General features: G+C 44.8%; 2 protein-coding genes across 3 annotated transcripts; both read left to right on the top strand.

Annotated features, from left to right (window-relative positions):
* Window positions 1-2,005: 2,005 nt before the first annotated feature.
* On the top strand, window positions 2,006-17,048 carry Exn (Ephexin). Of its 2 annotated transcripts, XM_025307447.1 has the most exons (15): window positions 2,006-2,408; window positions 3,359-3,680; window positions 4,703-5,828; window positions 6,125-6,462; window positions 7,104-7,615; window positions 8,233-8,375; window positions 12,818-13,375; window positions 14,268-14,368; window positions 14,489-14,597; window positions 14,726-15,077; window positions 15,183-15,296; window positions 15,487-15,648; window positions 15,738-15,932; window positions 16,014-16,330; window positions 16,523-16,740. In XM_025307447.1, exons 2-15 carry the CDS (start codon window positions 3,453-3,455, stop codon window positions 16,738-16,740), a joined length of 4,473 nt encoding a protein of 1,490 aa, XP_025163232.1. In that variant the 5' UTR covers window positions 2,006-2,408; window positions 3,359-3,452. The 2 variants fall into 2 exon arrangements, with proteins under 2 accessions (XP_025163232.1, XP_025163233.1); XM_025307448.1 differs by lacking the exon at window positions 2,006-2,408 and having other exon boundaries at window positions 3,453-3,680; window positions 16,523-17,048.
* Window positions 10,022-12,822, top strand: LOC105188491 (uncharacterized). The gene is made up of 2 exons (XM_011149989.3): window positions 10,022-11,085; window positions 12,253-12,822. The coding sequence occupies exons 1-2, from the start codon at window positions 11,040-11,042 to the stop codon at window positions 12,534-12,536; spliced, it is 330 nt and encodes a 109-aa protein (XP_011148291.1). The 5' UTR covers window positions 10,022-11,039; the 3' UTR covers window positions 12,537-12,822.
* Window positions 17,049-17,155: the final 107 nt, after the last annotated feature.

Raw genomic sequence — 17,155 nt, 5'->3', positions numbered from 1 at the left:
AAATCACATTTCGAGTTGCACGCATAAAAGACAACGTTGTAATTACTAATTCAATTTTTCCATTTAGCTTAGTACTGTTTAGTTAAAACAATTATTCGTTATTCGATACATTGTGTTCAGTGAAGCAACAAGATTATAACAACAAGAGATTACAATAACAAGAGCGATCGAGCAATGTGGCACACGTGTGTGTGCTCATCGTCTTTTTGTTTTTCCTCCGCAACGAATGAGTCGATCGAATTTATCATATTTTAATATCTCGCTCCACTTTGCAGGAGAAGCCTTCTGCGAAATAACAATTTCGCCGGTCCTTGAACGTGTTGCTCAGGGAAGACCGAATGGGGTTAACGTGCCACATCAGCATCCCAGATTCACCTGCGTAGGAATGTAGAGATTCTGACGCACCTCTGACGCACGATATCACCACCATCTTGCTTGTGTGAATGTATGTACGCTCTTGTATAAAATGCACTCCGTTCGGCTCACTGGATTATTACTCCGGTATCCAGCTCTTATACACGAGAGATTAATTTCCGGCAGTTTCCGATTTTGTAATTGACGAGATTTAATTTAAACATTGCGAAAACGCCTTGTGCGCACAATGCATAAAGGAATTATCGTATTACATATACACGAGAGGCATGAGCGTTAGATTATGAAAACTAGCACGAGAACGAAACGGAGAAACCCACGAAAGAATGCGGAATCACTGTTGAATTGCTTCAAAGGAGTCGAACACGGTCGGACACGAAGGGGGCGACACGGTGTTATAGCTGTGCGCATTTCTTTCGCCTCTCGCATCCTCCATCGCGGAGCGATGCGCCGTGTTACAAAACACTACGCTGCAAACATTTAATACAGAAAGTACGTGTTCACCAGTAGAAATATATTCGAAGAGAAATCTGTACGAATATATATGCGCTTTCGTGCAATTCTGCGGTTAGAGAAAAGGCATGATTTTGGACATGTTTCTTCTTATAATCATTTTCAAACGCCCAAGTTACTTTCACTAGCTATGCAGTCAGAATATTTTGCGATCCATGTAAATATAAATTTGGGAGCGAAGACTAGATTTGAAGTGTTAATTCAATATAATCGGATAAAACGTTATTCGACTTATCTTATCGAATGGAGTGCAGCGAGTGTTTTCTTTTTATCTTAGTATCGGTACAGCTTGGACATACATGCGTGCGCACACGTGCGCGTACGTGGAATTGAGTAGAGGGTGTCATACACGTGCAAAGAATGCCGCGAAAAAAATCACTAGTGTCTGCCAGTAATAAACAAGCACGCGTGCAACTTTCACAAACACTCTTGCTTACCGACGAGTAAATATTTTACAGGAAACTCATTCGTCTGTGGAAGATTGCAATTGTGTGCACGCACAAGAAGCATGGAGAAAAAGCCAATAGATATTTCATGTGAACACAAGTCACGTCGATTGTTGCAAGTATCGAGTGATTTCACTACTTAGTTCACCTCAATTCCAAGATAGCGTAGTGAACTTACTTTCAAAACATGACATTTTCTAAAGATCTCCCACGGAAAATTAAGCGTACGTCTGGTCGATTTGTACAAAATATCTAAGCGCACTTAATACACATATAAGATTTGTCGTAATATTTTACTGTAATATCTTTTTTTAATTTCTATAATTCTGAAATGAAACTTCTAAGTAGTATTTAAATATTTTTACAGAATATATATCATAATCTACAGACTAACAATAAGAGCAAAAAGCTGTCAGCATCTAAGGAAAAAGAGATTGATGGATCGGAGATTCGCATGTTACGGCACTGGCGTCAAACTCGTCGAGGATCAGCGAGTCTTGCCGACGACTCACGAGTCAGGTACGCGGGCTGCGCTCCCAGCCACGTGATTGTCGTTCCCTCGCTCACTCGTGCTGCTCGATCATCGACTATCGATCGCCGCGGCGGCACAGTCGGATCCGCGCGATCAGTGCGTATTGTGCCGTGTGATTGTGCGCTGTTTTGCGTGCGCATCGTGCTCGTCCCGAGTAGTCGTGAACGCACGTGCGATGTACAGACGTGTGTACGAACGTACGTTCGCGAATACGCGAGATACGAATATGCACGTGTAACGGGTGTCTTGACACAGTGATTAATGATGAGATATCCGCGGAGGTTCGCGAGGATTTAGACTTAGATTGTGTATGTCAGATCAGTATTTATCCTGGTTATGATTTTTGTTTGCAAAACGACGCAATGTGATACGACGGATGAGTGGTTGACAGATGGCATAGCAGTAAGCCGTCGTGCGACACTGTCTAATGACGGAACATCGACGACCTCTTCGTGATTGCAGTTTTGATGTTACGTGAGTTTGAGGCGAGGTCAAGCATAATTGAGGAGTAATTAAGGCGTTTGAGTGAATGGAATTTATAAAAGGTATGAATTGTTTTTTTTAATTTGAAATACGCTATATTGTCTCGTTTCAACAATTATCGTAAAAACGTTTAGTAACTGAATAATCTAAATCGTATCCAGTTGATTAAAATTATCTAATATACACGACTGATTCTTCAGATAGATAACTCGAAAATGTGAAAAATGATGGTAGAAAGGAACCATTATAACGAGCTTTTTCATATTTTCTATGATAATGTAATACCATAACCGGAAACTGATACGCTTATCTAAAAGATTGTCGATTGCCCATCCGCTTGATTCATAATACTAGATCTCACAAAAATAAATGACCTCACGTATACTTCCGATCAAATTCAAATAATTGCTTAGACAATTATACAAAGTCATATAAACTTAAGATATTTCCAAAAACTCGGACGCTTCCGTCAACAATTGTAAATTACGCAATAGATACTTATCGCAGAATTGTACAATAAACAACCGTTGTAGTCGCGATTCGCGTACCCAGCATCGTGATCATATGTGCACGCGGTACTCTGATAAGAACACCCATGAAAACCGCTTATCGGTGCTTTCGCGGAAAACGTTTGGACGTGCGGTTCTTTGCATCCTTTTCGTGTCTGATTGCGAGGTAACGATGATTCTTTTTCCTGTGTCTGTATATTCTATCGTATATTACGTTCTGATCTCAAAACACACAGACGCACTGATGCGCGACGCATCGATATTCGTCGCGAATAGAATAGAGTAGAGCCAGAATTGCGATTTTAATACTAAATGCAGATAATCGCAGATATCTAACGTAAAAATTGCTGTAAAAGTTGCTTGTTGAAAATTATATTAAATAGAAGAATCTTCGTCTTTAATAACATATATACAAATAAAGATATCCACATAATAAAATTTATTTAAAAGCGAAAAGAGGAAGGATAAAGAAAATATAGCTGGAAACATTTGTATTTCATTAGATTTCACGGATCAAACGAGAAAACAATGAGTGATGTGATAGCTGAAGATAAGAACACGTTAAGAATTGGAACGAGTCGGTAGAAAAAGGACGAGATGAATCCTTCGCCTACAGCTAATCGGAGTTTCCTGCATAGCCATAAGGCTGCCCTGATCTCTGACAAAGTTGTCTACGCTACTCTCGATAGTTTGGCCCTGAAGCGAACAAGATTGCCTCTACAGTTGCTTCCCGTGGACGACGACAATGTCGAAAAGACGGGGAAAGCAGACAAAGAGAAGAGGCCCATTGGTGGGAAAATTTCGTCCAAACATTCGACCTGCAAGGTATGTCGATATCGAAAACGTGAAGTAACTTGATACAACTAATAATTATTTTTATTACACCGAAAGATGAAACGGATTCATTAGGGTCAGAAAAATGTCTTCAATTTTCTTCTTGTGATCGTAAAGAATATAAGACAGACTGAATGATGTTTGCTACTTTTCGCAATCTTTAAAATGGTGTAATAGTCATCCAAGCGGAAGATCGAATTTTCTAAATTCACGAAAATCCGAGAGATTTTGCCGATTATCATTCTTACTCGCACGACCCGGATGTTCGCATTTAGAAGCAAGGGAGTTTACATGACTTCAAGTTTAAGAAGAGAGCAAGTGTTATGTTTTCTCTTGCGAGTCGCGACTCCGGGATACGCACATGTGGACGTACACGAGCAAAAGGATGCTAATAGTCGGAGGAGTGGCTTGTTAGCTCATGTGACGTTCGCTCGCAGCATCGGATGAGATTCACGTTGACCCAGCAAAGCAAAGGTATACGGTGGGTCGTATCCACCGTGTACCTTTGTCGCGACATCGTTATCCGAAAGAAACACTCAGCCCTCCCCTTCAAAAGTCAACAGGCGAAAACTTTTCCTAAGCGATATCGAGCAACATTTATTGCACGATACGTTGTTTTACTGCGGGACGACTGTGATTTCCTCATATCGCCGACATTCCATCCGTTTGACGAAGGTACGGAATGCGAGTGACGGGGAAAAACGAGCTACGCCTTCTCACGCTCTTTTTTTTCTCTGTCATTTTCTCTGGATATAAGCGTCCTTGTTTTCCGTAAAATCACGAATCCACGAAAAACCATATATTTTTTCCATAAAAAATTGCGCCGTATATATCAAAGCACGTTATTGCAAAAAAACGTTTCAAATATATCCGACCGGAAATATTTTTGTGAAAAATGTAATAATAGGCAATTGTAAGAGTTTTTCCCTCTGCTCTGAAAGGATCTTTCTTGTGACACCTGCAATAACCGATTCAGTTAGCCATCCGCCTAATTACACCCGTTTCGCTGTTAGGTGAAATCCGGAGCGAGTCACCAATGGAAAAGTTACTCCAAGTATCTGATCTTCTCTTCCGCGAAATCGGAGAACCAGTCGACCTGTTCCGCCGCAATACCGAATTCCGGAACCGAGCGCGATATCGAGAACACCGGACGAGAAGAAATCAGCGTGCTAGCAAATGCGACAAAGTACATAGAAAATTCCGTAGAAATTGCCCCAAGTCCATCCATCAAGGAAGAATCTTGCATGAAAGACTTTCCAAACGGCGATAGTCGTAACTTGACGCATCCGCAAACGGAGAAAAGTTCTCGCGATGACGCTGACACTGTTGAAGATCAAGGTGAAAAGAAAAAATACCCTATTGAGAGACAAGACTCCAGCTCTTCTGGCGATTACGAGAAGATGGATATCGTAAATTGCAAAGTGTCCATGTTGGAGAGATCGCCTTCAAATTTCGAGCCCGAAGTCCCAAAGAGGAAAACTCTCGAACGCGTATCGCGTATCGACAAAGTCGAAGAAAGTACTCCAACTACTTTGAACGCAGCCGCGAAATCGAAATCTTTGATCGACCTAGCGACGGAAGAGCATTTGTACGAAAGCACGCACGTGAAATATTCAAAAGAGGATACGGAGTCGACAACAAGCGGCGAAAACGACGCATCGTCGCGGCAGAAGAAGAAGAAGCATAAGCGCTTCGCCAAGAACGTCCTGCACTACGTGCCGCGACATTTGGTGAAGCAGCCAAAGAAGAAGAAGAAGCTAAAGAAGAAATACGCACTTAGCAGTTCGCTGAGCTCTCTGAGATCGTTGTACCCGGCGCCCTCGAAGACTGTTCAAAACTCCTGCAGTACCAGGAGTCTGCCCAGAGAGCTGACCATCTCGCCGCCGAGCAACTTTGTTCACGTGGCGTCCGCCACAAACCCCAGCCTGGTTTCGAACGAGAACACCGTCAAGTCTACCGTCGTGATTACTCATCAGCAGATATGCGCTACGTTGCCTTTGCTCGTTGGAAAGGACGAGCGACGCGCGACGGTTGGGAATGAGAACGTCGAGCGATCCAAGGTCGTCTCAGGAATGTCCTCTATGGACGACGTAAGCTCTAGCCAGCCCATGGGAGAATCGACCGACGAAAGCGTCGCTGGTAAGCTCTCTCGAAACGTCACCAGATTTCTTCGTCGAGCACGGTCGTGGTATTTATGCAAATTCCGCCTTGCACAAACGTGGCTTGATTTGCACAAATATACCTTTAAACCTATGCACGATCGAGGTGAATAGTCTCTATCATTGAAAGCATACGCGACAAACGGTGTAACACTTTTCCAATAGTCGAACTCGCAAAAGTTTTCCTGTAAAAGTGTCGAAAAAAAAATAACAATTAATAATTATATTAAATGGTAAATTCTTCTCCCATAAAAGACAGTAAATTCCCATATGCAGATAGGAACGGTCGCACGCATTATGCTGAGATCAAGAGCGAATCTTCGAGCGACCAGCAGTCACAGGCGGCGAAAGTTTTGGAGACCGGCCAGATGGTGAAAATCGCGATCGAGAATCAGGCCGATCCGCCAGAAGGTGAGACATACGAGCAGGTCTGCCAGTCCTGCCCCCGAGCACTGCCGCAAGTCAACAGCAGCTTTCTGTGGAGCAATCACCGGGCCAAGACTTTTCCAAGTGACAAGCATGACACTCGTGCCAGCACGACGAACGAAAACGAGGAGGACGTCGACAGCGAGGAATACGACGACGTCGGCCCGTCAAACTTCGTCGCTCAAGCGGTACGAATCATCATATGCATGCGGATTCCGTTATAATGAGCTCCGATAAAATGAAATTTTGCTCTCTAATCTATGGAAATCCGCGCATGCATCGCGCGTTTCGTCTATTAAAAGTTTCGCAACATGTTTCAATTTGTAAATCCGACCGACCGCTTTGAGAAGGATGCCTTTTATTTTGCTGAACGCAATCGTTCAAAAAATTCTATTCGCATATGCGAAAACACCAAAAACGCGATTCCCAAGAAACAATATCGTGAGACTCTTATTGCAGCTTGATAGCTCGTATTACACATTCGTGATCAGAATAGGTATTTGCAGTTAGACTCAACTCTCACGCGATAGCCGAATGCATCAGCGATTGGCTAACCGTCGTTAACGAAGGTGAAATGGAATGCCGAATAATCGATTCGCGCTGCGCGCTTGCAAAAATTCAAGACAGAAATGGGCTGTCACGGACAACGCGTAATTCGATTTGCACCATCTGAAATTTCGCTTTCGCGTACATATCCGACACCCTTCCATATCGAGAGTCAACAAGTCACGATGCTTCCAACTCGTCCATCACCACACAGGTGTCACATAAATTCTGCACGCTTCTGCAAATTAAGAGAACATGCACGGACTAATGAAATCCTTGTCAGGAATCCGACTACGACGACGTGGGTCCACCGAAGATTCGCGAGGACGAAAAGCTCGCTGTCATCAGCAACGACTGCGAGGAGATCTACGACGACGTGATGCCAGCCGCTTTTAAACGGGACAACTCTGCCGTGGAGAAGAATAATCAGTCCGTTTCCAAGGCTGTCGACGAAGAGTCGAACAAGGAGCAGCAACCGCTCGTGGAGTTACGAGCGACTTCGAGGGGTCGCGCGGAGGCGTCGCTGTTCGCTTCGAGCGACGATCGGTATTTTACGATGAACAATGAATATTCCAAAGTGGACGAGGCCGATCTGGGCGAGGAAGAACGGGACGAGCTAGATGTGTATGACGACGTCGGCCTGCCGGAGCCAGCCGAGGAGCGCGTCAATAGCCTTTACGCCGGCTCCACACCCGGCTGTGTCTTCGGATTGCCCTCGACGAACGGCAAGGAATCCGAGTGGGAGGACGTGGAAGACGTCTCGAGCGTCTCGCGTTGTCAGGAGAATGATCTACGGTGAGCGCGATATCGGCCGAAGGAAAGCAATGCGAAAAGCCATGATATTTGTAATGTTTAAAGTACGACGAAAGTATGTACGATATTTCTTCAAGTAGGAAGTATACATGTGCGTATTGACGCGATAGGAATTCGCTTGGCGCGTGTGGTCTTGAAGCGCGATAAGGTCTGCTTTCAAACTACATTATTTTCTCTGTCACTTCGGGTTAGCGGGCGATAACAGAGCAAAATTGAAAACAATGCGATTAATCGACTTCTCGGACAAGCGATTCATCATTGTTAAATCGTTAACCACACACACACACACACACACACACACACACACACACACACACACACACACACGCGCGCGCGCGCGCGCGCGCGAAGAATATCGGGGACGATTCGCCGCAGGTGTTTGCGAAAACATAACGCCGGTTGCTCGCTACAATAGTTGGGCAGAGCGATTAAAAGCGACGTCGACCCGACGTCATTAATGTCGCGATCGTTATCAGTGCATTCCATCCGATGATGAATGAGTAGTTAAAACGTGATTAATGCGATACTATTACAGCTCGGGTAATTGTAGCGCTGACGATGATAGATAAAAGTAACCGTTACACTCGATGTTGTTGCAGTGAAAAAGAGAGCGAAGGGCAAGCCGCGTCGGGCAAGAAGCTCATTCAGCGATGGTCGCGAAAGACTCGGAAACAACGTTCCAGAAGATCCCGCAGGAATATGAAGGCTACGACACGGGCGACTCTTGACGTCGCGAACGCCGGTGAGTTCGACAATAGAAATTTTGCCATTAGGTAACGCGTCTGGTAACGTAATGTAGCTAAGAATACTCACACACGGTTGTTTCCTTGAAGGATTACCGCTACAATCATCGGCGTTGTACAAGTCGCGTGTACGGTAAGATACGACGTGCCGTGACTCGCGTGGTGGTTGTGATATTTTCGAGACGACCTCCTATCGCGATTCCCGACGAATCACCGCGATGTACACGGCGCATTAATTTAATGTTAGCGCGGGCATGCGAATTAAGATTCGTCATCCCCTCGCGCGAATTCAGCTTCCGTTCATTCTACTCGCAGAGAATCGACAAACGGAGCGGCATCGACTATGAAGATTCTTCTCTCGAGATAACGTCGTCAGGGATACGCAGCTGGCTAAATATCGGCGGATCGACGTTTGCCAAGGCGTGAGAATATCAGCATCTTCGAGACGTTGCGCGTTTTCGCAAGTCACCGGTCTATATAATTACACCCGAGAAAGCCCCGATGACGATATTGATTTTCCAATACGCCGCTAGATCCGCGGAGCTTCCGAGCGTCTCGCATGTGTCCTCGGGATTCCCGAGTCGTTGGCACCGCCGACGGAAATTAGCATAGCCAGAAACAAGTCGGCACGTCTCCGCTCGAGAACGATCACTGCCCGCGCTGTGTACACTCGGCAAGCGTATGCCTCAACAGTGTCACGGCCGCGAAAGCGTTTCTCGCGTCTCACGCGCGCGATTCCACAGATCGGCGCGGCGAGGAGCGCGCGGTAAATCCGCGATCGCCGTCGTTTACACGCGTCGCCGTATCCGAAGGACGGTGGGCGGTGTAATCGACTTGACGTGTACACCACCGTGCCGCCTTTAGTGTAATTGAAAGACAAGGCCGCGCGCGAGGTCGAGGAGACCACGGCAGAGCGCCTATTCTCCATTAATTCCGAGTTCCGCTGCATCGCCACGTGATCGGAATGTTTATGTGACTCAAGTATGAGCCGAAGTCGCGAGAGCGACCTGACCGCGACGACGATTTCTCCATGTCGAGTGCATTAATTGCTTGTCCGAGGAACATATAGGAATTCCGCAGGGTGATCACGTAACTTGTCGTCGGATGAGAACCGCAATTTAATATGTTTTTATTCGGCTCGAGCGGCGGCGAGGAGCTCCAGAAGAGGAGAGAGAAAGAGAAAACGAATTTATGAATAAACACGTCGTACGCCAAAGACGGCACTCCATTCTCGGACGAGACGACGACGTAGCTCGCACGTGAATGTATTGTATCGCGCTATCAGTAAGGATGATCACGTAGTCGTGTAGTCAGGTAAAAGTGACTTGCTCGTCACACGTGTTCTTGCGACGGACGGATCACGTAACGCGCACGCACTTGCGTGCATAATCTTGCCTTTTTCTCTTTCTCTCCTCATCGTCGTGAAACCGCCGCACGGGCCCGGCATTCGATGGACGAGGAGATGTCGCAAGGCCAGTTTCGTCGCGGCGCGATGATGCAAAAATGCACTTTTCCAGGCAGAGAGAGAGAGAGAGAGAGAGAGAGAGAGAGAGGAGAGAGAGAGAGAGAGAGAGAGAGAGAGAGAGAGAGAGAGAGAGAGAGAGAGAGAGAGAGAGAGAGAGAGAGAGAGAGAGAGAGAGAGAAACGTGCCGCGCGTAAAGGACGGACGGCGAAGCGCCGTCGTGCGTGAAACAGCGGATTACACGCAGAAATTGGAAAATAGCTGTACAAGATCGCGCCTGAGACTCCGATACGAGGTAGAAACTCGCCATTAAATCGAGATTCACAGTGGATAACTGCGTTGCCGTGTGAAAAACGAAGTAATGATAGCGAGGAATTCCACGAGTCTGGCTGCTGGCTCTCGATCGTGCGCCATGGCCACCGTCGCAAGAAACTGAAAACACACTGTCTGTGTGCCCGGAGTGTCCCGTTTTATGGAGAAGCGATTTCATTTCGTCCGGTCATTGCCTCGAATATGTATTAACGACCGACTGCGGATCGTAAGCTCATTGTCCGGCACGCTCGATGCGCGCGATAATGAAAGCTTTCATGTTATGTCTTAATAGCATCTCATCAATCCGTTAACTGCACGTTTGGAAAAAGGAAATATTCAATGCGCATACTTGCTTCCTAGCTCTTTGCTGTCGTTCGGCTTTCGATAGAGAAGTTCTTGAGAAAGAAATTTCGAAATCCTTCACCGGAAGCCAATTGGAATCTCAGCGAGAGACGAAGTTTGGAGCTTCCTCGGGGAGCCTCGACAACGGATTTAAATAGCTGAGAGCTTCTGCTGTCGTCTGAATTATCCAAACCCCAGCCCAGGTGCTCGGGCACACCTGCATCTTGTATGAAAGGTGCCTTAAAAAGATGGTGTGAGAGCCCCCTAAGAAACGAGCGCTCGAGGTGAAAGCGCCAATTGCGCGCTCTCATTGTCAGTCACGGCCGAGCCGTGAGCTGTATCGTGTGGTACCTCTCGCGATCTCGTGTTCTCGCTAGCCAGATTGCGAGAAGAAGAAGAGGAAGATAGCAGTAGGAAGTAAAAGGGAAGAAAAAGAAAGCACATTCTTTGCTTGTTCTCCAAGAGTACGTCACGTCGCGGTACGCGCGGTCTCTTCGCGGACGCTTCGCGTTTGCCTGGTGTTGCTGCGTGCCGACGAAATGTAGAGATGAGAGAGACACTGAAGAAGTTTTCTCGACGACCCAATACTCAAGGTAAGACGAAGAGGGCCTGTCTTCGTCGTCGTCGTCGTCGTCGTCGTCGTCGTCGTCGTCGTCGTCGTCGTCGTCGTCGTCGTCGTCGTCGTCGTCGTCGTCGTCGTCGTCGTCGTCGTCGTCGTCGTCGTCGTTGTCACGCCACTTGCCCGCACACTTTCGCGACCGCGGAACGTCAAATTTCAGACAGACGCGCGAGAACAATGGCAGTCGAAGTCGCAAAGGAGTCCACGGATGTCCTTGATCCGTCAATTGTCGTTAAACTCGCATCGCCGCGCCGCGGATAGCTTCTTCGTTAGTTGCTCCGTTCGCTCGGTTCGTGATTACCCCTCGATTGGATTCATCGTCGTATCGTTAACTGGTTTTGGCGGCCGACTGGTTTCTCTCAAACGAAGACGAGCGCGCTCCGAGCGTCCCGACGAGATCCTCGTATCTGTTCGTGTTTCATTCGCCAATTCAGATGATTTTATTGGATTCCACCGGTACACCCATGATGATCGCATGATAACAGCTCAATTTACCGAGACTCGCGTCTTATTTTGCGTCGGTTGTGATTGGCGTAAATTAACATACGACGATTCATCTTCGGTCTTGAAAGAGCAGCTTGAATTCTGTCAGTCTGAAAGAGTAATTAGAGTTTCTACTTTCTTCAGTGAGACGAAAGGAGACGATAAGATGCGTTCTCGCGAGGTGCTCTCCCTTTCCTCCCGAGGAAACTGGTTAGCAGCGTTCGTCACAATTTCTCATACACAAATGAATCGTCGTAAGTGCTCTATGACCGGTTCGGCTTCATCCCGGAATCACCCGTACGATTTCTCATGGCTTGGAGCGTTCGATGACGTCGTCTCGCGCATAATGATCCTTACATAAAACATCGATCGCCGATCGGCCGTTAACGGGTAGTCGCGACGAAGAAACGAAAGTTTCCGATGGAAATGAAATGGATGACGCGAACAATCCCGCGAGTCGAGCGGATTTCGTCGTCCTCGTACACGCCATATTTGACTCACCACCTCGCGCGCATATTTGCCTCTGCCGTGTGTTGTCTTTCGCCTCTCTCGCCCGGTGTGCCCTCCGTGCCGGTCCAACGTGTGTGGGCGTGTGCGCGTGCCTTCGGCATCTGAACACGGCAACATGCAACTGACCCTGAAACCGGATGATTTCAAGTGGCCGTTAGTCTGGGAGGCGGATCGGTGCTTCTCATCGGCGAGCCCGATCGGATCGCCGAGGAATGGCGATCGATGAACCGCGACGAAGAGGATCCGCCGTGCAGGACCCAGGGCCTAGTGCAGCTGCGCGTCGTAAATCTCGACGAGGACGTGGACACTCAAGAAACATCCTGTTATGTGCATGAAGGTCTGCCGTGGACGCACGTCGCCTGCTGCTTTAAATCGCAAAGACTCGACCAGCTTGTTGAGAAATATATAAATTGGAAGGAAAATGATGCCTAATACTGAGACACTTGATGCGATATCATGCTACTCGTCGCGTATATTTATATATAATTTTTATAATTTCACGAAAGCTCACAGCGACCGAACGCGAGTAAAGTTCAATTACAGAATCGTAGAATTCTTTCATTCTGTTAAAGTAAATCTCCTTAATCTCCTTCCTCAAATCACAAAGAATTCTACGCTTAGAATACGATAATTACTCGATAACTTTTTTAGCATGGTAATACCATATGCTTGGTACTTTAATCCTTGATCTAATTGATCTTTCTGTCGAATAGACAGCGCTTCCGATGATAGCACGTACGAGAGCCTGTACTCCTGCCAGCAGGATGACTTTAGCTCCGACTCGGAAGGAACGAGCGAAGCTGCCGATAAGCGTCAGCATCCACGACGGCATGCAAGTGATGGCGATTGTGTGATCAACACTTATATGGAATGTCCTACGAGACCGACTCCACCACCACCGCGAGAGGCCAGTTTAACTCAATCTCTTGGTAGAAGGGTAAAAATGTTGCGCAGGACTTGGAGCATTACGAAGGGCAGCCTCGGCAGAATTAGGAGAAGAACATCCGTGGAGGAGTGCTTCGACGAAAAGGAACAATCTGAGCATCATCATCATCATCATGTCGATATCGGGAAATACTTCAACTTCCGCAGGCGTTTTAGGAAAAGTTTCGCCAGCCCGTCCACATTTTATGTCGATGAAAATGGGAGAAGTGACGTTTGTGGCACTGCTGACAATAACAACGGAATCGCCAAGGAGGCGATTTACACAAACAGCCAATACATGGGTAGCAGCAGCGACGACTCTTCAAGATCTCTCGTCACTGGTATCGGTGAGTTTGCGACAGTTTTTGTTGTATGTTTAATTTCATTTTCAACTTGGTGAAAAGTAGTATCAATTAAATTAGTGACTTTTTAAATTAACTTTTTCAATACGGCACCATATAATGTTATTTGACGGCCAGGGACATGTTTTATAATAAAATATTATCAATGTATATAATTTCCTTTTAATAGAAAAAGAAAATAATTTTTAAAGTTCAATTAAAAAATTACGAATTATAGAAACTATAATAAATATATATATAAATATAAACCAAATAAACACAAAGAAGAAACAGATTAAATTTAAAAAAAAGCTTGGTTAAAAATAAATTTTGAAGTACGAAACTACATAATAGAAACCCGCATTTCGTTGTTTACAATAGTTGTAACAAATGTTGTAATTATATATTTGGCGACTGTCGATTAAAGTCGACGCTCGTACCGAGGTGTCTAAATTGCAATTAAGTTATGAATAACAAACAGTGTGATATCACGATGGTAAATAATTTTCATATATGTATCAAATTTGGAAATAGTATTTGAATCAAAGATAAAACAATCACGCGCATTATAACGAGAACAAACGAGGAAAGTCTTTAAGAAGTTTCTGTGAAAGCAAGGCGATTTTATTACGAGGCATAGTGGCTTAATTTAGCGATTCTCATGGGTCAAATATCGAGCTAGTATTTTCGCACACGCAGCTAAGAATGCTACTTATCCAGCGACGCATAAAAAGTTCGCTCGCACTTTCACGAGATTAAGGATACTTCCTCATAATTAATTAACGTACGCACCGGAATTTACGATCCCGGTGCACGCTCGCTGATGCTTGATCGTTCTTGTGTTTGTTGCGCGTGAAAGAATCCTTGTCGAGAAAATATCATCCCACCGCTGTTTCAGATCATTACAGTGTGCTCGCCGATCAAGAACCTCTCTACCAGTTTTACGCGGCTGCGGTGGCTCGTGTCGCTTTCGAATCGGATTCCGAAGGCTACGAAGAGGTAATTTCTTCTCGCTTATTACACCTTTAATATAAGTATCCACATCGAGGTGACACGTTTCGCTAAAGTACAGCATTTAATTGGTCTCTTTTTCATGTGCATGTAACTTTTCTCTCACAGGTAGAAAATACAATGTGGAAGAAAAGTCCTGCTCCGGCAGATTTAGCCAGATTAGGACAGAGAATGCTCTGGTGTCATACCCCGCAAGTGATACACAGCGGTCTATTAGGTGAGTAGAAAGTATTGAATATATTTGCTTTTGAAAAATATAAACGTATATACGTTTGTATAAAGAAATATGTCGGAAATAAGAAACTATAGATAATCTAATAAAAAAAAGCTACTTGCGATAATTAGAGAGGCTGACACCAGAGGAGAAGAAAATTCAAGAGGCGAAGTTTGAAATCCTCACCTCTGAAGCGTCATACTTAAATTCCCTGCGAGTCCTAGAGAACGAGTTCCTCAATAACCATGCGCTGATACACGAGATCCTTACGCCGATTGAGATGAAGAAATTGTTCGGCGGAGTGACGAGCGTGTTGTCGGCGTCGCAAACGTTCCTGGCCGAATTGGAAGCCGTGTGGAGAGAGGATCCAATGTTACCGGGTTTGTCGGACGTTTTGATCAAGCATGCTGAGAAGTATCAGGCCACTTACGTGGCTTACTGCTCGAATCAAGTCAGCATAGACATCACCCTGAAAGATCTCAAGTAAGTAAAATCAGTAAACGTTTCACTTTTTATTCCAGTAGAGTAATTGTCACTTGTACTCCTTGTTAGCGATATAAATAACCACCTATATCGTTTTGATCGCAGAGCTCGGAAAGGTGCAAAGTTCTTGGAGGCTGTTAAGCGCATAGAGATGCGGCCGGCGTGCCAAAATCTTTCGTTACATTCCTTCCTGATGCTGCCGATGCAACGTGTTACAAGGTACATGTGTCTCTGATACAACACAAAAATCGAAGAAATATCATATCTAGAAAAAAAGCTTTTATTTTATCGAAGTCATCGTTTGAATCGATCTAATTTACTCTATTAAATCTTATTTTATAATGATTATGATATGATGGTGAAAATTAATGGTATAAATCATTCACATGTCGATAAATTTTTTGCGTAGACTACCCTTATTAGCCGACGCGATCGTTTCCAAATTATCGATGGGAAGTTTGGATAGAGCGTCTTGGGAACAAGTTTTATCGAGTCTAAGCAACGTCGTTGCCGAATGCAACGAAGGTGCTCGGACAGCCGCTCAAGAAACTGAAATGGAAGCCTTAGCGAGGTATAGTATCTTATTGCTAATTAAAACACACATTCATCCATTTGTATGAATGTAAAAGGCATAAATTGTATATGTATATGGTATTGTAGGAAACTAGAATACTCAGCAAAGATTAAACCTATAATTTTGCGAGGCAAACAATTAGTCAGAAAAGGACCCGTTGTGCAATTGTCGACAAAAACTGACACCGAATACAAACTCACGTTCGGGAAAAAATTCAACAAGACACCGCTCTATCTTCTGCTATTTACTGATTATCTTCTAGTCACGAGATTGAAATCCAAGTAAGCCGACATCGCACTCTGCTAGTTTTCTAAACGTTCTCGTTTGGATTTTTTCATTCGATAAGCGGAAATGCTTTGCAGCACTCAGGATGAGTCTTACACTGTCATAGACGCATGTAAGAGGAATCTCTTGGCTCTGGAACCAGCTTCCGAAGAGTCACCATTTGCAGGACGGAACGCCATGATCTTGACCCTCCTGGAGAACCATTCCGGTCGCCATGTAGAGTACATTTTTACATGTGAAAATAACACGGAACGTGAACGATGGTTGGAAGCGGTTTCGCCGCCGAAACGTGGATTAGTTGGCGAAACGTTATACGAATCTTGGGACTGTCCGCAAATGATGGCCAAGTACCTATACACGCCAAATCAACCGGACGAGCTATCGTTACAACCTGGTAATATATGATTGTTTACTCGATTCATATTCCCATGTAAATATCACAAGATAGACGGTAAGATAGATTTCAGTTTTGTATAAATTTCCTAAGAATTTTTCTCATTCTTCGTAACGTTCTCCCAATAAAATTTTTCTCCTCCGTAAAAGAAATTTAAAAGTGAGTTGTAGTAAATTTTATGTTTTCTCACAGGGGATGTGATAAACGTATTGAGGAAAATGGCAGACGGTTGGTATCATGGCGAAAAATTAGTGGGAGGCGTGCAAGGATGGTTCCCGGCAAACTATACAAAAGAGATCGCGTCGGAGCACATACGTGCGCGGAACCTAAAACAGCGACACCGTCTTTTAACACTCAGCAGCAGTGTAATACAGCAAAGAATGGCAAAACAAAATCAAGTGATTCATTGATGAAGTTGATGAAGTATTACACGATAGTGCAAACCGCTCGGACAATTGTGATCGTTGTTAAGTTACTGATTACTTATTTATATAGGTTTGATGATTCTCGCGCTGTATATTGCAGTATTTCATAGTCGATTAAACTATGTGCCAATGTAATGTTATTTGTCGCCAAAGTGTGAAGCAGATTTCTAAAATTTTTACGGGAAACGTACAGAGCCATGGAAAGCTGTCACGAGAGAAAATATGTTGTCACCTGTCCTATTTACAAGTGCACGAAGAAAGGAAGGAGAGGATGTAACAAAAGTATGCGTCTGTTTATTATTTTTATACAAATAAAATATAAATGTTATCTTACACATTTGTCCATTTTTAAATATTTCTTGTTGGCTTGTTCACATATACAGAAGTATCCAAAAGTAAA

Source organism: Harpegnathos saltator, unplaced genomic scaffold (genome assembly GCF_003227715.2).
Source record: "Harpegnathos saltator strain DR-91 unplaced genomic scaffold, Hsal_v8.6 scaffold86, whole genome shotgun sequence".
NCBI lineage: Eukaryota > Metazoa > Arthropoda > Insecta > Hymenoptera > Formicidae > Harpegnathos > Harpegnathos saltator.
This window is presented reverse-complemented; position numbering and strand designations above follow the sequence as displayed.